The sequence below is a fragment of the Bos taurus genome, chromosome 25, assembly GCF_002263795.3.
Source record: "Bos taurus isolate L1 Dominette 01449 registration number 42190680 breed Hereford chromosome 25, ARS-UCD2.0, whole genome shotgun sequence".
Taxonomy (NCBI): Eukaryota; Metazoa; Chordata; class Mammalia; order Artiodactyla; family Bovidae; genus Bos; species Bos taurus.
This window is the reverse complement of record NC_037352.1, coordinates 33686957-33705945: the sequence shown is the minus strand read 5'-3', so window position 1 is coordinate 33705945 and position 18989 is coordinate 33686957. Positions and strand designations below refer to the sequence as shown.

The 18989-nt window shown below is 38.6% G+C and overlaps 1 protein-coding gene and 1 pseudogene across 1 annotated transcript in view; one reads left to right on the top strand and one right to left on the bottom strand.

Annotated features, from left to right (window-relative positions):
* Positions 1-18989, bottom strand: part of BAZ1B (bromodomain adjacent to zinc finger domain 1B) — a 55868-nt gene that overhangs the window by 23534 nt on the left and 13345 nt on the right. The window contains exons 4-7 of the mRNA NM_001192183.3: positions 15383-15584; positions 12063-12184; positions 9877-10074; positions 135-1836 (exon numbers count right to left, since the gene is read on the bottom strand). Of these exons, the coding sequence (NP_001179112.3) occupies positions 135-1836; positions 9877-10074; positions 12063-12184; positions 15383-15584 (2224 nt within the window). The remainder of the gene's footprint in view (positions 1-134; positions 1837-9876; positions 10075-12062; positions 12185-15382; positions 15585-18989) is intronic.
* Positions 4513-7028, top strand: LOC112444327 (large ribosomal subunit protein eL42-like; annotated as a pseudogene).

Below are 18989 nucleotides of genomic sequence, written 5' to 3'. Positions count from 1 at the left end.
TTGAACACTCCAGCAAGACTCTTACTCACGGAGGAGGATCTGGGTTATCACACACAAAAATAACTGAACAGTTGTGACACATGAAGACACTACCATGACACCTTAGTGACTTCCGTCTTTCCACAAGATTTTACCTTTCATTTCTCTCTCCTGAATCTCCCGCTCCTTCTTAGCCTGAATGGCAAGCAGTCGTCTGCTCTTCACAGCACTAATCATGTCTTCAGCTTCCGTATCTACTTGGGGCTCAAACTTGACGACTTCTTTTTTCCTGTCAGCCTTGCCCAGCCCATTCTCCTCTTTTCCATTTTCTTTGTTCCGGGCTTCCATTTCTTTCCGCTTCTGCTTCTCTGCTCTCTTCTTATCATTCTCTTCCTTCAGCACAGCGAGCCTCTCCTTCCATAGCTCTGCAGACATCTGCTGCCTGGTCTCCATGTGGTCCTGCACGGAATACGTCATGAGAATCCGGTGGCAGAGGGCTGTCAAGATCTGCAGTTTCTCTTCTGATGTGAGTTCAAAAAATTCAGAGGTCTCCAGCTTTTCTAGGAACTCATCTTGGACCTCATTGTCCTCGAATGACGCAGAGTCTTTATTGTCGTCCGCGTCTGAGCCCTCGCTCTCTTCCTGAACGTCAGATTTGCGCAAGCAGAGCCGAACCAGCTCTGACACAGAATGCAGGGTCAGAGGGATTTCCGACAGCTTCATTCCCAACTCACCATAGTCTTCTGCTATTTCGTCTTGTAACAAGGTCTGCAGGAGGATGACCAACACTCTATTCAAGTATAAAAAGCCACCCTTCTCTGCGCTCAAGGCTTCCATGAGGGACACGGCAGTGATGGGATACTGGGCATCTGGTAGGAGTAACCCGGAGTAACAGCTCAAGAACTCCACCACCATGGCCACGTCTCCAAAGAGTGTGTTGGGCAGCCCCTCGGGGGTATCTACCAATTTAAATGTTGGAAGGGTTTTGCCAGTTAACTCTTGGTCCTCGTACCGCTTCTGTTTCTCTAGTCTCTCGAGCATTTCTTTCTCCCTCCGCTCCTTGGCTTTCTCCTTCAACTTCTCTTTCAGCTCCTCTCGTTTCTTTTTCAGATATTCTTTGCGCTGCTCCTCAGACATAGAAGCCCACCTCTTTTTGTGCTCTAGAAGCTCGAAGCGTTTTTGAACAATACTCCGCAGTTCTTCCGGGAGACGCGCTCTGTCTTCGCTGGAGAGGAGACGAGCTGTCTTGGAGATCACGCACGACAGAGCACTCTTCTTGTCCTCCCTGTCTTTGTTTTCTTTGTAGTACGCAATGAGGTGCAGGGCGGCGGGAGGCAGGTGTTTATGAGGCTTGCTAGAGGACCTGGGGGTGCCCCCGGAATTCCGCGGGGCTCGAGTCACCTTCTGAGTGCCTTTGGCCATGTCCAACAAAGTCATCTGCTTCATTTTGGTTTTAGGGGTCTTCAGGCCCTTCTTGGGAGATTTCGAATTCCCTGTGGATTTCTGTCCGTTCAAGATGCCTTTGCCTCTGCCCTTGGCTTTCAAAGGTTTGTCACTATGCTTCCCAGACTTCTTGCCAGGTGGGCCTTTCTTAGGAATGTGAAAGTTAGCATGTAGCTTGTTGGGCGACATCATCTTCATCACTTCCTCCAGATGCTCCTCTGGAGATTTGGAATTCTTTGAGTTCTTCACTTTGAGTGGCGAGCCGTTCAAGGATTTCTTCAGGTGTACGTGACACCATAACTTAGGATTTAGTGGTGAACTGAGAGAAGAGTTGTCTGTCTTGGATTTCTTTGAGGGCTTCCTGTCTGGAGATCCAGTATTCTTCCTCTTAGTAGATGGGTTGAGAGTCATATACTAGAATTTAAGAACAGAAGCAAAATTAATTGTAAAACCTATTTTAAAGAAATACTATTTAAGCATACTAAAGGCCCTCTTCCCATCCACTCAGGTAAAGCTATACATTCATTCTCTTAATGGACACTCCATCCCTGAGAAAACAAAGCCATCAATGTTAGCTAATATTTTATTTAGCCTTCTCCACACAAAATTCTCCACACCGAGACTTAAGAATCTATACTCCAGGATGTCCCTGGAGGTCCAGTGGTTAAGACTCCATGCTTCCACGGCAGGGACACAGGTGGGATCCCTGGTCAGGGAACTAAGATCCCACATGCCATGCCGCATGGCCAAAAAAAAAACCCTATAATATTAGGCATTTCTGGTATGAGACTACTTTCTTACATACAGATTTTGAGCCTTTCAATACTTTAAAGAAATCTGTGAACTCTTTTCCTGGAAACATAGAAAAATTATGTACACAATTTCAGAGTCCATGGGACCTAGATTAAGGACATCTGATCTGGATAATGGCAACATCTGAGAAATTTTAATATTTACTGCTCGAGACAGATTTGGATTTTTATCCTTTAAACTTCTGTTACAACTGGTGGTATTCTGTGCTTAGGATGAGAGAAAGTATACCATTTAAGTATTTTTGTTTAAATTCAGAAGCATATTTCCTTATTAAGAGTATCAGTAAGTATATTAACAACAAAACACTGTTCATAAATAGGAATCCCTCCCGATCCCTGGCTTTCGGGCTCCCCACACCTCAAGAACCCACTCCCATGAATACATTATTAACTACAAGTCTGATAAATTTTCAACCTCATACAATTCTCTCCTTGATTATCCTCTCACATCTTTCAAATTCACTCCCTTTAGCACCCAACGCCACAATCCTTCAATCCCAGCAGAACCATTAATTCATTAATCCATTAATTCTATAACATTTTTACCAATCTCACTTCTTCATCCTTTACCTAGATTAAATTCCAGTCAGCCATTCCAATCAACCCTGCATAAATCTACAGTTCCCTTGCTCTATCGTATCTAGTTGGTCCTAGCCTGCATATGTTGAGCTTAAACGTAACTAGAATAAAAGACACAAGGACAGTGTGTGGACCTACTTTAGATCTCCAACTCATTCCAATCGTAGAGAATGACTTAACAGGTTAGAACCCAGTCAACCTGTCATGATACCACTGTTTCTACTTAAGTGTTTATTAAAACAAAAACACTGTTGATTTTGATGCTTTGAAAGGATATAATTACAAAGAGAAAAGCCTGGCAGTTAAAATAAACTACATGAAATAATAACCAAGCAATGAAAAAGTACCATCAATTCAAAAAAATTTTACTGTTTTAAGTGATTAGGAGAAAGACTAGATAACCCCTAGAATCCTTGATTTCTATTACCAAAAGCAGTTAAGCACACAGAAGGCACTGAGACACAGAAGAGTGTAACTTCAAGTTTCTGCCTTTAACAGACTAACTTGTAAAGAACCAGGCTGGAGGCAGGGGAGCAGACAGACTCGGGGGAGATGAGACCACAGGCAAGGAAGCCACTGGAGCCCATCAAGTATGAAATCAGGACCCTTGAAAAGCCAACAGCGAAACGGCTATGGTGAAGCAAGTCTCAGTGATCATACAGAACACTTATGCTCTTGTTAGAAGTAAACAAAACAGGTACAGTAAAATTTAATAAGCTGTACTATAATGCCAAATAAGATTTAAACATCAAGGATTTACGATCATCAGAGAAACAAACTCACAGACCCTAAGTCACAGAAGAGGTAGAGATACAGTCTGTAATGAACGAGTGGGCTATACTTAAGCAATCCTTCTGGCTAAGTTCTCTAACTTTAAAGGCCAATCTGCCCTTTAAGAACTATAAGCAATTACAGGTTACCATCCCCCAGCAGGCTGTTTTCATTCCTTGACCAAAACTAGATGTTCTGTTCCCCAATTATCCTCAGTATGGGCTGATAAAAAGGTTTCATAGTTTATAGAATATATACATTATCTGTGACTCAGGGCACATTTTCCCCAGAGGCAAGAATTTCCCACTTCTAGTTCCCCATAACTCTTATTTCAAAATGTTAAAAACAATAAGCAAAGGTAACATGTAAGTTGTGGGCGGAATAGCAACAAAACTTCAAAAAAAAACAATATTTCAGAGACCACCCTACAAATCACAGACTAAGGCCCAAAATTACCCTGGCAGGGATTAAAGATAAATACGTGCTTTCCAAAAGCACATATCCTACTTCAGCTAGACTTGGAAAATCTTTAGAGTATAGACATAACAAACTGATGCTTTGTCTAATGTGCAGGATAACAGATTATCTCTAAAGTCATTCCAAAAATTTATCACTAAAAAGGAGATGAGTACGAGACTTCATTTTTACTGTTTTTAATAGATATCTTTTAATAGGATCTATGATAATTGGGCCACTTTTTAATTTACTGCTTACATGCTTATTCAAAAAGCCACTCAAGCATAAATTTCTTCTACTTAGAAGCACTGTATTCCGCAGAAATGATTATGCAAGAAAGAGCTGGGAGGATGGCTTAGCCATGAGATGGTCCAGCAGCCCATTTTTATTTATAAGGTGTGTTTCTTTGCCAAGCCACACCATGTGTGTGTGTGTGTGTGTGTGTATATATATATATGTTGTTTTTTTTTTTCTTAAAAACGAAAGAAATTAACTCACCCAACCCCCTCCCAAAAGGCCGGCTCCCCGCGTGAGCAGTCCTTCAGTAACTGGATCATCTCAGCATAGGGCATGCTGGGCAGCCACAGCCAGTGGGAGCCGGCATGGCTGGGCTCAGGGGGAATCTGAAAAAGTATAAAACCACGTATGTGCTAAGGGTCTACCCTGTCCCCCATTCAGCAAAAGTAATCTACTAGAACAGTGCAAAGAGAGGGAGAAAAGAATGGGCACCTGGATTGGCAGTATTATAGCTTTTCTGGCAAAGGCCCTTCTTAACTGATAAACAGGAAAAAATTATTTATGTCTCAGGAACATAAGAGGCTATACAATTCCATAATTGTGTCTATAATTCCACACTTGTTCCCTGTCACCTGGAACAAACCACCACCATAAATAAGGAAATCTAATAAGATAAAAATGAATAAACATATTTATAGCAGCTCATTCAGATTCTAAATTTAACTTAATAGTTAGCAGTAAGAACCCTGAATTAGAACACTTTGGCAATCTACATTCTGATTCTTATTTCACTCTTCTCATTTGCCCAAGGAACCTGTTCGGAGCTTCAAGATAACATTCACAGAGTGGGTTCCTCTTGATTTCCAGATGCTTTTACTGGCAAACGTGTGAAATGTGTTACTATAAAATAGTTTTAAGTGCTCTGAAAATCACTTTATTTTTTTAAAGTACTTCAGCTCTAGTCTCTAATTCATAACCAAACTTTATACACCAAAATTTATTCAAAGAAAAATTTTAGGACTATAAACACTTGAAATTTCAGTTATTAGAGATAAGAAATATCTTCTAAAACGTACAATAATTAAGTTTCACTAGTAATGAGACAAAATTACACCACATGCCTTCTGATATGATTCACTGAGAAGAATACAACAACAATTCTGTGGTATTTCTAAGCATGAGGATATAAACTCAAACTGAGGAGCATTATGCAAAATAATTGACTTGAATTCTTTAGAATGTCAAGGTTTTTAAAAGACAAAGGAACTGAGATTAGGGAAGACTACAGAGACAGTTAGCAAAATCGGAGTTAAAGCTGTGGCTCACTTCTTCCCACACTGACAGCACTCTCGCAGACATGGTGACCATTCCTAAAACCAGTTGGACTTTCTGTGGTCAGTGCCAGAAGCACCAGCCCACAAAGAGACACAGTCCAAGAAGCGCAAGGAGTCTCTCTATTCTCCAGGGAAAGAAGAGTTACAACAGGAAGCAGAGTGGCTATGGTGGACAGACTAAGCCGGTTTTCCAGAGAAAGGCTAAAACCGTAAAGAAGATTTTGCAGAGGCTTGAATGCACTGAGCCCAACTGCAGATCTAAGAGAATGCTGGCTATTAAGATACATGCATGTTGAGCTGGGAGGACGTAAGAAGAGAAAGATCCAAAGTGATTCAGTTCTAAGCTTCTTATTTTGTTTTATTATGAAGATAATAAAATCTTGAGATTATGGCCATTTAAAAGAAAAAACTCTAGATCAGATAACAGTATTGCTTTGATGCTAATTTCTTGATTTTGGTAATTGTACTATAGTTATTAATAGAAAATATACTTGTCTTTAAGGAAACACATATCCAAGTATTTTGCAAAATGGCGTCCCATCTTATAACCTACTACAAACGGCTCAGAAAAAAATGTGTGTGAAGACAAAAAAAAAAATGTGGTAAATATTAACATTCAAGGAATCTACTTGAGGAATACACAGAAATTCTTTGTAGTATATGTCAGTTTTTCTTCATGAAATTATTTCAAAATAAAATACTTTGTAAATGTATTAAGAATCATATTAAACCAGGCTTCCCTGTCCATCACCAACTCCCGGAATTCACTCATACACACGTCCATCGAATTGGTGATGCCATCCAGCCATCTCATCCTCTGTCTCCCTTCTCCTCCTGCCCCCAATCCCTCCCAGCATCAGAGTCTTTTCCAATGAGTCAACTCTTCGCATGAGGTGGCCAAAGTACTGGAGTTTCAGCTTCAGCATCATTCCTTCCAAAGAACACCCAGGGCTGATCTCCTTCAGAATGGACTGGTTGGATCTCCTTGCAGTCCAAGGGACTCTCAAGAGTCTTCTCCAACACCACAGTTCAAAAGCATCAATTCTTCAGCGCTCAGCTTTCTTCACAGTCCAACTCTCACATCCATACATGACCACTGGAAAAACCACAGCCTTGACTAGACGGACCTTTGTTGGCAAAGTAATGTCTCTGCTTTTCAATATGCTATCTAGGTTGGTCATAACTTTCCTTCCAAGGAGTAAGTGTCTTTTAATTTCATGGCTGCAGTCACCATTTGCAGTGATTTTGGAGCCCAAAAAAATAAAGTCTGACACTGTTTCCACTGTTTCCCCATCTATTTCCCATGAAGTGATGGGACCGGATGCCATGGTCTTCGTTTTCTGAATGTTGAGCTTTAAGCCAACTTTTTCACTCTCCTCTTTCACTTTCATCAAGAGGCTTTTTAGTTCCTCTTCACTTTCTGCTATAAGGGTGGTGTCATCTGCATATCTGAGGTTATTGACATTTCTCCCGGCAATCTTGATTCCAGCTTGTGCTTCTTCCAGCCCAGCGTTTCTCATGATGTACTCTGCATTGAAGTTAAACAAGCAGGGTAACAATATACAGCCTTGACGTACTCCTTTTCCTATTTGGAACCAGTCTGTTGTTCCACGTCCAGTTCTAACTGTTGCTTCCTGACCTGCATACAAACTTCTCAAGAGGCAAGTCAGGTGGTCTCATATTCCCATCTCTTTCAGAATTTTCCACAGTTAATTGTGATCCACACAGTCAAAGGCTTTGGCATAGTCAACAAAGCAGAAATAGATGTTTTTCTGGAACTCTCTTGCTTTTTCCATGATCCAGCGGATGTTGGCAATTTGATCTCTGGTTCTTCTGCCTTTTCTAAACCAGCTTGAACATCAGGAAGTTCACGGTTCACATATTGCTGAAGCCTGGCTTGGAGAATTTTGAGCATTACTTTACTAGCGTGCGAGATGAGTGCAATTGTGCGGTAGTTTGAGCATTCTTTGGCATTGCCTTTCTTTGGGATTGGAATGAAAACTGACCTTTTGCAGTCCTGTGGCCACTGCTGAGTGTTCCAAATTTGCTGGCATATTGAGTGCAGCACTTTCACAGCTTCATCTTTCAGGATTTGAAATAGCTCAACTGGAATTCCATCACCTCCACTAGCTTTGTTCGTAGTGATGCTTTCTAAGGCCCACTTGACTGCACATTCCAGGATGTCTGGCTCTAGGTGAGTGATCACACCATCGTGATTATCTTGGTCGTGAAGACCTTTTTTGTACAGTTCTAAGGTTTACAAGACCACAAACACACGCCTATCACCATATCAGGCTCTGCTCAGATAACACTAAAAAATTCTACTTTTCTAAATAATTTTTCTCTCTCCCACTTAAGCTCTCCCCGCCAGTCCTTTCCTAACACTATTACGCACAACTTGCTTCCTCTCTCCAGACCTCATCTCTCTCTCCAGTAGTTGTATTCAGCAGCCTCCCAAAACACTAAATTCTACTAAACCAAAGAGAAAAAAATTTTTAACCTATTGCTTTTGGTTCTGATTTTAATGTGTTACTGAAGCAAGCACAAACCCATTGCCTTTGGGACAGGCAGATCACAAGTGATCAACTTTAATTCTCCATGAATTATTTTAAATTTCCTTTGTATCAGGAAAGAATCCAAAGTACTCTTTCATGGTCTACTTATCTGTGCCTTAAGTATATTCTGTCTTGGCTGTGATGCCAAAAAGTTTTTTAAGACAGCTGATTTTATAAAAAGGAAAAAGAAACATACATAAACTCAAAAAAGAAGGATCAGTGAAATATCAAATAATATTGGGGAATAAGAAATTACTCTTTAGAGATGCAAAATACATAATAAGATAAGTATACGCTCTTAATTTGTAGACTGGTTATCTTACATGACTCCCCATTTCTCTAAGTAGAATCACTGTCTTCTTACGGCAGTTGTCTTAACAAGCTTGTACTCCCTAGTCTCCATCTGAATTACAGCCAAATTTCATTAAGTTAATATTTTAAGCCCTCATTAGAAAATTTCAGAATAGCCAGTTTCTTCAGAAATTGCTTTTCAACAGATAAATTCCTGGAATTCTAAGTCTCTGGCTCCTACAATAAGTGTGGATCAGTTTTTTTGTTCTAATAAAACCCAGAGACCTTTTATGTTATTCATATTATTTGAATCACTAAGCTAAAATACATAAAATACAACTGTAAAATTTTAAAAGGAAAATATTTAAGGACTTAAAAGATTCAAGAATCTTAAAACTCATTTACAGATGATTTTATATAGAATTCTTTATCTTTGCTTGATCATGCTGGCCTAGAATAAGAAAACATGGTAATGCTAAACCATGGTTGGAGGTCTTTTCCAAGGTTTGAAAAAATATATATATTTCTCAATATACTTTTGCTAGCGATATCAACATAAGATGATTGACATAATTTAGTTCATGACTCACTTGTAAGATATCCTTAGTTTTTCATAATTGTAAGGAAGATATAAAAAGAGAAATCCTGAATTCTGACTTAGTTTTAATGCACCAGCAGCCCTCTCCTGATCACTTTCTGGCCCAGAGATCAAGATGAAATATCAGTATGTAAATAAGTAATTTTTATCAACAAAAAGGAAATAAATACCCTCAAAACCCACATTTAAAAAATATTACTGAAGAAACCCTGAGATGGAAAAGGCAATAAGAAATCCAAGGCCAATGTCTTAGCTTCTGTTGTTTACTTTCTGCTGGTTCTAATTAGACTAGTCTCAGTTTTCCCATCTGGAAAGTAAGATTAATACAGATATACCATATAACTTCATCAGAATATTGTGAAAACCCAGTGAGATAAATAAAGGGAAAAAAAAAACCAGAGGGGAATGTTAGATTTTCTACTAATTCTTTTCAAAGATGTTAGTATATTTGACCTTATCTGACAATACAAATATCAGCTTTCATTTTTAGCAATCAATTTTCAAAATATTTTCAACACCATACCTCATTCCAAGAAAGATCTGAGACAAAAAAGCACATGCATGTAATGTTTCTTTGTTTTAATTATGCAATCACAGTAAAAATAAGTCACATTAGAAGAGGAGATATTCAATGCAACCTCTCTCCTACCAACCCCATTATCACCACCTATATGAAACAGATACATGTGAAAAAATTTTGAATTCATTATTTAAAATTAGAGTTTAAAATCTACTGTAAATCTAATCCTATTGGAGCCATCAGAAAAAATAAATTCATTTAATAGTGTCCTATCCTTCTGTCCAAAATTAAGGTGCCTTACCTTGTATGGATCAAGCAGAAAGTCACTGAATTTGCTAGGCAGGGAGTATTTCTTCACTAATTCATCTTCTACCACCCAAGGCGCATTTTCACCAGTACCAGCCCGTAACGCATTGTGCCGTATAAAGTATCGAAGTATCTCCTTATTTGGTGGGCGTTCTGTACGAATCAAGCTGTCTGCTGGCACATTACTGATGATCTAGATTAACAAAGAAAAATAACTCATTACTGGGGTCAAAAGCAATTTACCAATGAGAACAAAGATCTATACTTTCTCCAGAGAACTCCTAATTCCACCTATACAATAGGGTTATCACCTTTTTCAGAGACAGAAGGTTAATATATCTCAATTTGTCAACATGTATCAAAGTCTGAAAAATGCGTCTATCCATTGCCCACAGTTCCTCTTATTAAGAACTTAGAAATAAATGGAGAGTCATCATCAACTGCTTACAAAAGGCAGGGGGTGGGGAGGAAGGGAAAATACATAAAGGTATATCCATAAAGGACTCATGTTTCAAATTAAAATATCCACATAGACACTATGCAGACAACGGGGCAAAGAGTTTCTCAACCAGGACAGTTATAGAATCATCCAGGGTGCTATTACAATGCAAATGCTTGGGCCTCATCCCAAAGCTACTGAATCAGAAGAATTTGTGGTGGTGAAGTCTGGAAATCTGCATTTTTAATAAACTCCCTTGGTGACTATCATACGTACTTAACAACCTGAGAATACTGTTTTGGAAGAAAATTTAATGATACTCATACAGTAAATGAAAAAAGCAAGTTACAAAATATTATATACAGAATAGTCCCATTTTTGAGAGTCATTTAAAGACTAACCACCCATTAACCACATCTATATTCACCAATGATCATCTCTAAGTATGGGATCAGAGATATCTTTTTTCTTATTTGTATTTTCTATTTTTCTATAAAACCATATTTCACAGTAAACCATACTTACTACATGTAAACCAAACTATTTACAATCATTAATCAGAAAACAAACGTTAATTAGGGAAGTGATTGAGACTTGCTAGCAATGTTTTAACAACCCACCTTGCTGAATGGGACATAAAACATTTAGTAAAATAAATTGTATTTAACACCCAATTTTAAAATATAAAGAAATCCTGATAATGCAATTAAGTCTTCAGATCACTATCTATAAAACAAACGATTCAAAATGAAATAAGACTTGTCAACTTTTTGACGTGGGGAAAAGAAACAACACTCTAAAAGAGGCTTTCTCAGGCCTCAGCTCCTTCTTCTATTAAAAAAACCAGTGTACAGCTGCCTTCCACACCTAGCTGCCCCAAAACTTTCTAATAAGATTTTATATGTACAGAAATACCAGTACCTGAAAGCCACATGCCATGTTTCATGAAATCTAAGATGTTATTAATGAAAGAAAGACACATTATGCACCACAAAGAAAAAAATTATTGCCAACTGATATTAAGATACATCCTGATTCCAAAAGATACAAACGGCTATATATAAAATAGGTAAAGTCCTAATGTATAGCACAGGAAATTGTATTAAGTATCTTTTAATAAACTACAATGAAAAAGAATATACATATATATATATGTAACTGAATCACTCTGCTGTACACCAGAAACTAACACAACACTGTAAATCAACTATACTTCCATTAAAAAAAAAAGGATACATCCTGAATCTGGGCATGTAAAAATATGGAAATTGAACATCTCAGCATCAGTACTACATAGTACTAAGTTACTTAAACGGTATTTACCATTTTAGATGATTAGCTCCACAGATTCCTTGTAAAAGCACTGGTTAGAGTTAACTCAGTTTTTGAGCTTATTTTATTACAAATAGCTCTACTTTTAATTGGGAAGAGCTATTTCCTCAGGAAGTCCAAAACCACTGGAAACAGATTATTATTTTTTTCAGACAACTGACTTTGAAGCTCAAACGCAAATTACTCTTACACTCTAATAATTCCTATTAGAAAGGAAAAAGCATGTGCTCTCCTAGGAAAGAAAATTCAATTTAACTTAAAGTCATAATTACGAAGACCAGAAAACCACTCAGAATTTGTTGTAGAAACAAATTCATTCACACAGCACATCTATGAGCAAACTAGCTCTTGGGCCCTTCCTCACACAGCATTCATTCTGTGTAAGAGGCTCAATACAAAGCGCCACTAACCTTGTCCTCATCCTGCAGCTTCACATCGTACTTGTGGGGCAGAAACTTTGGAGGAGCCCATTTCCTCTCTCCTTTTTTTAATGAAGTAGGAAGTTTTCGTGGAGATCTGCGTGCTCTGTCATCTAGTCAAATAAACAGAAAATTAGTGGAAAAAAAAAGTAATTCTTTTAATTCTGCCCATTCATTCATTAACAATAACTTTACCAAACACGTACTCTGCAACCAGGCACCGAGTGATGGGACCCAAACATAAACTGTAAAGCCTTTACCTCAAGTAGCTAAAGTCTATGGGAGAAGTCAGTAATAACTACAAGGAGGAAAATACTATAATAGAGGTTGGTATAGGAAATTACTACAGGGAGAAAAATACTCAAAAAGAGAGAAGTATGAATTTAGCCTGGAAGATAGGCAGAGAAGACCTAGAAAGAACATGACCTGTTCAGAGACTACAAATAATGAGATACGAGTGAATATGATCTACATTATAATTTTTTTTAAACAAATCAGATTACAGGACTTCCCTGGTGGTCCAGTGGTTAAGATTCCAGGGGGCACAGGTTCAATCCCTGGTCAGGAAGCTAAGATCCCACATGCCACCTAGTATGGCCAAAAAAAAAGAAATTAGCCTAAAGAGGTAAGTAGAGGTTTATAAATTATAATGAACCTTGCACAACACTTAAATAGATTGGAATTTGTCTTACGGGCATAGGGAAACAAAGGATTTTTGATCTAACTAACCAGATGTACATTTTGGAAAGAGAACTAATGTGAAAAATTAAGAAGAGGAAAAAGACACTTTCAGCAGTCAGAAAATGAATAAAATGGGAAGGTGAGACTGAAGACAGGAAATCAGAAGATATAATCGTAAACATCTGAATTTATGTATCAGGAATGGTGAAGCGATCAGCTGAGACGACAGACCTGGAAACCAACTAGATGTGGGAGATGCTAAAGGCTTCCCAGTGTTCTGCCTTAGAAACCAAGCAGATGTGTTGAAAAATGAAAAGGAGACAGAACAAAATCATATGACAACAAACAAAATCTAAAGGACAGCAGTGGGGAGAGGAAGCAAACAGAAAAATAGTGGGAGAAAAAGGAGACCCTGATATTAAATAAACTAAAAATGAGAGTGACCAGCAGTGTAAAATATGAAAGTAAATAAAGCACACTAAGAAGCAAGCAGTGGATCTGGCCGTCAGGGGTCACCTAAAACCCGACTAGGGACAGTTTCAGGAGTAAAGAAGCACGAGTTAACATGTGAGGACAAACTCATGGTCCAAAAGCGGCGACAACACTCGCAAGAACTTTGGCTTGAGTGAGTCAGTCAGAAAGAGAACAGGGTCCAGGAAAAGGACGTTTTGCTTTTGGGAAATGGGACTTCATTTATAAGTTGAGAATAACCATTCAAGAGCACTGCAGTGCAGAATAATAAAGTTAACCCAATCCTGAGAAAGCAGGAAGGAATGGAATTCAGAGCAGGTATTGTGACCAAGAGGAAGGACAGTTCTTTTCTGATAGAGGAACACAGAAATTCATAACAGTGAGGTTAAGAATACAAAGCTGAAAAGTTCCTGCCTAATACATTTCCCCCCATAAAGTAGAAGGAAGACTACCTTGTAAGAAAACATTTTGAATACTGGAATTTGTCTATCATATTTCTGTGGAAATGCAAAACATTCAGAGTACATTGTAACATTCTTTGGCCCGCCTACTTAGGCCACCTGATGTGAAGAACTGACTCATCTGAAAAGACCCTGATGCTGCGAAAGATTGAGGGCAGGAGGAGAAGGGGACGACAGGATGAGATGGCTGGATGGCATCACCGACTCAATGGACATGAGTTTGGGTAAACTCCGGGAGTTGGCGATGGACAGGGAGGCCTGGCATGCTGCAGTCCATGGGGTCGCAAAGAGTTAGACACGACCAAGCGACTGAACTGAACTGAGCCCGCCTACCATTCTTTCCAAAGACTAGCAATAACATTATATCCCAAAACTGAAACCTAAACTAAGGCATGTAACATCCTAAAAAAGAAGCCAAAGTCTAAAACTAGGGGTTCCTAAGTACACAATGCTTAAGGAATAAAGCTAACAGCTGTAACACATTAGTGGTATTCTGATGATCTGATTCTGTGATCTTTTATTTTTGGCCTAGCTTGGAGGGATCTCAGTTCCCCCGATCAGGGATCAAACCACTGCCTCCTGTGGTGGAAGCACAGAGTCCTAACCATTGGACCATCAGGGAAGTCCCTTTCAATGATCTGATTCTAGTAGTGTTAGAGGACGTATCATCAGTCAACACTTAACCAAAACACTTTTCAACCTCAAGTCTTGGGTATGTAAGTAAAACTTCAGTATCAAAAAGAAGGAAAAGAGAAACTGAAAAACACTGATATCAGCATTAATAATACAGAGTGAAAAAATTGAAGCATCAACAACTGAGGTGGACGCATTACAACAGTCTCAGAAGTTTCCTTGGGACAAGAAAAGGACATCCCTTTAAAACCATCTGCACACGCCCAAAACATAAGGAGACACAAAACAGAATGGAAGCATACAGCATATGCTCTAATAAAATGCTCTAATTCAAACTTCATAAGTTACATAATGAGGTAAAATGTGATCCTCTGACAGTCAAGAGGAAGAAGCTCAACATACTCAAACCCTGTCAGTACTCATATCTTCAGAGATAGAAGAAATCTATTCCAGTTAAATTCCTAACTGACACAGATTTTTTTAAAAGGGGGGAGGAAAACCTCAGAGGATAAATAATTTTCCCAATGTGTAATGTCTCAATTCTTCAACTTTCAAAACATTATGTTAGGTCTCCAGGTCCCTACTTTTAGACACCATAGTGCTTCAGAATTCTGGCAGTTCCCATCTGAGAAGGAATGTGAGTTACAGATAACAGACAAAAGGAAGTACCTCAAAACCATTGCACTGGCTTGCAATGTGAAGAAGAAACAGGGATTAGAATTTATCCCTCCTACTCAGATCACCCCACTTCCAAGCCTATACAGATAATTCCAACTTAAAGAGAAAAAGAAGGCAACCTTCTTCCCATCTTGAGTAGCTTGATATGTGCACACAGATTTCTAAGCAACTAGAGGAAATGACTTCCAAATCCCTTAATTGTGAAAGGAGATTTAAATCCTGAGTGACAGTATAGGTATGTTTTCCAAAGCATAAACAAACAAAAGCACGTCTATCTAACAACAAAATTCAATTACAAACTGAGTTGCTAGAGAACTCAAAAAAGATTTGTGCATAATAAAATAAAGAGTAGCATAGCTCAATGAGGAAAGACAGTATCATACATACTAATACTCTCTCTCCTTCCTTCTTCTTCTTTCCCAACTGCCTCCTTCTTCTGATGGTCCTGAGCGATTTGGCTAGAATTCTCTTTGTCGCTTGAGGGAGAGTCACAGGAGCCATCAGATTTCTTCTCAGTGGCTTCTTCATCTACTTTCTCCAAAGGATGAATCTTAACAATCCTCACTTTGAGCATTTTTTCCTTCCCAACCTATAAGAAAAGATAGGAGAGAGTCAAAGATAATAATTAAGAACTATAAACCTAAAGGTAATGGTGATACGCATTCCACATCACCTGACCAAAAAAGTACACAAAAACTCTAAAGGAGCCAAGTACAGTGATTTTTTTTCCAACCTTATTTCCCAGACCTCTAGTTTGAAATAGGACATCTTAAAAAAATAAAATGATCACCATCTAGTTCATAATTCATGTACCAACGTATTAAGGCCAAACCGTAACTACTATACAAACCTGATATGTGTAAAGTTCAAGAATTTCCATTTTCTAAAAAAATAAATTACATACGGATATCCAATTATTCCAGAACCATTTACTGAAGACTATCTTTTCTTCACTTTAATTACCTTTCCACCTCTATCAAAACTCAGCAGACTGTATGTGTGTGTGCCCACGCATGCATGCGTGTGCATATGTGTCTATTTCTGGATGCTGTTCTGTCCCACTGATATATCTGCCTATAATTATACCAAATTATACCATCTTAATAAGGTTCAAAACCAGAGAGCATCAGGATTCTACTTTTGCTGTTCTTTTTCAAAGTTGTTCTGGCTAGATTCTTTGCATTACAATCACTCTGAAATTTTTTATCCAATCTGACAATCTCTATCTTTTAATTGAAGCTTTAAAATATTTATCTCTGGAGAAGGAAATGGCCACCCACTTCAGTATTCCTGCCTGGAAAATCCCACGGATGGAGGAGCCTGGTGGTCTACAGCCCACTGGGTTGCAAAGAGTTGGACACGACTCAGCAACTTTCACCTTAGAACATTTATGTTACATACAATTATAGATATGGTTGGAGAAGGCAATGGCAACCCACTCCAGTACTCTTGCCTGGAAAATCCCATGGACGGAGGAACCTGGTAGGCTGCAGTCCATGGGGTCGCGAAGAGTCGGACATGACTGAGCGACTTCACTTTCACTTTTCACTTTCATGCATTGGAGAAGGAAATGGCAACCCACTCCAGTGTTCTTGCCTGGAAAATCCCAGGGACAGCAGAGCCTGGTGGGCTGCTGTCTATGGGTTCGCACAGAGTCGGACACAACTGAAGCGATTTAGCAGCAGTAGCAGCAGCATAGATATGGTTACATATTTTCTATTTAGTTTCATCAAAACTAAAAATGTCTGCTCTTCTAAAGACACTGTTAAGTAAATCAAAATACAAGTCCTAGATTGGAACAAAAAAAGCATATATATAGAAAAGGATTTGTATCCAGAAAATACAAATAAGTCTCACAACTTAAAAACAAGAAAATAATCCAATTTAAATTAAATTTTAATTTTAAAATGGAGGAAGATTTGAACAGACATTTCACCAAAGGAAACACAAATAAAAGGTAGCAACAAGCAGAAAAGGTGCTCAACATTATCAGTTATTAAAAGAGAAAATACTCAAGAATAAAAACCCTAGTCAAAGGGCATATTGTATTCAATAATGCCAAAGCAGTTACCGAAATAGTTAGCAATGGATGAGCAGCTCCACAGTCTTGTCAAAACTTGGCATTATTTTAACTTTTCTTTATTCACTAATCAGATGTGTATAAAATGATCTCACTGTGGTTTCCATTTGACTTTCTGGATTCCTGATGAATATAAACGTCTTCTCATACGTTCACAGACACACCTCTCTCCCTCTTCTGGAACTCCTCCTCCTCCACCTTGCAGTATTTTCCTTTCACCACTCCAAGTCCATCTCAGTCTTCTCGACCTTGCTCTGTGCTTAAACAGGCTGATCTTAATGAACTATATCAAAGGGCTCCTTTCTCCCTAGGTTTTGAGGTTCAACCCATGGGGAGCATAAGCAGAAAATCACAGGGTGAAAGAAAGCTGACACCAGGGTGACACTGGCATCTCCTGACTATCAGCCTCAGCAGGCTGACTGCTTCTCGCTATACCAAAGCACTTTTCTACAATTACATCATTCTCTCCTAGTTCCAGTAACCTTCCCTTCCCCTCATTTACTTGGAGTTTAGAAGCAGTAAAGCCTCTCCACTATTGACTGCCATGAGGTACTTAACCTTTCCTTGTTGGTTTTCCTTGACTTAGATCAGACTGTGATCTGAAGTTTCTTTTTCAAACTCAATTCAATTACACCATTTGAATAATACCATCTGTTTCCTGCCAGAACACTGAATGATATAAAGTGTGTGATTAAAACCCAATGATGATTCCACAGACATTACAAATATAAAAAGTAGCTGGGAGATACAGGGAGTCAAAGTAAACTGAGGAAAGAACAAGAACTTTGGAACCAGACAAGGACTTACTGGCTACTGCTGGGTTAACCTAAGCCATCACCCTCCTCCTTTTCTCCCTCCTTCTGAGGCTTCAAAAAAAGGGAGAAAAAAAAAAGGGAGTATTCACTTTCTTAGCCCCCTTGTGGCTGAAGATGGTTATGTAAGCCATGGTATAGTCAATAACATGTAAAGATAAAAGGGAATGGGGAAGAATATGCTTCTGATAAAGATTTTCTTACTATGCTTAGACAAGCATTTGCTTGCTCTGAGTAGTCACAATTTTACAATCAAGAGGCAACGAAAATAAGGACAAAACCAAACACACCAAGAACAGAACAGAAAGGCACAAGGACAGCCTCTACACCAAACTTGGAATTGCCCGCTTCTAAGACTTATTATGTGAGATAATCAACTGTCTTCACTGGTTAAGCTGATGCTGCCCAAAACGGCTGTCCCCCAGGTGTTCATATCATCACATCCTGGAGGTGTTAGAACTGCCAACTCTCAGGTCCTACCCTAGATCCTCCATGTAAAGTCTCAGGGGACAGGGCCCAAGAATGCATATTCATAAACCCTCAAAGTAATTTTATTTAGGCTAAACTTTGAGAAGTCCTGGCCACTGTCAGTCAGCTATTTCATTACATACTAGTACACTGTATCAACCTGAACAAGCTATTTAAACATCTAAGCCTGTTTACCGCCTCAGCCTTTCTGTGCAGATTCTATAAGATATTATATAAAGCAACCAGCCCAGTATCCAGTACATACAGAACTTCAACAAATGAATCTTATTTTAAACTTTCAAAGGACTATGTAGGGATTGCTTTAGTGTTATGTAAATAGTTTACCTATGACTTTAGTAAACCCTTTAGTAATAGTAATAGTCACCCTACCTATTTACTTCAGTGATAGTTATCCTCTAGTAATGGGCTGGAAAATTAAACAAACTTATACAGAAAGAAGTCAACTCAACCACTGTTGTAGGGAAATGGAAATCTTTTGCCTTAGATTCCATAGATTTGGACTAAAAATAGCTGAGTCTTTTACATAGTTCTAAAACTTAGTGATTAAAATACTTAAATGTTTAAAAATATATTTGATACTATTACGTAAAGGGGACTTCAATATTACTCACAA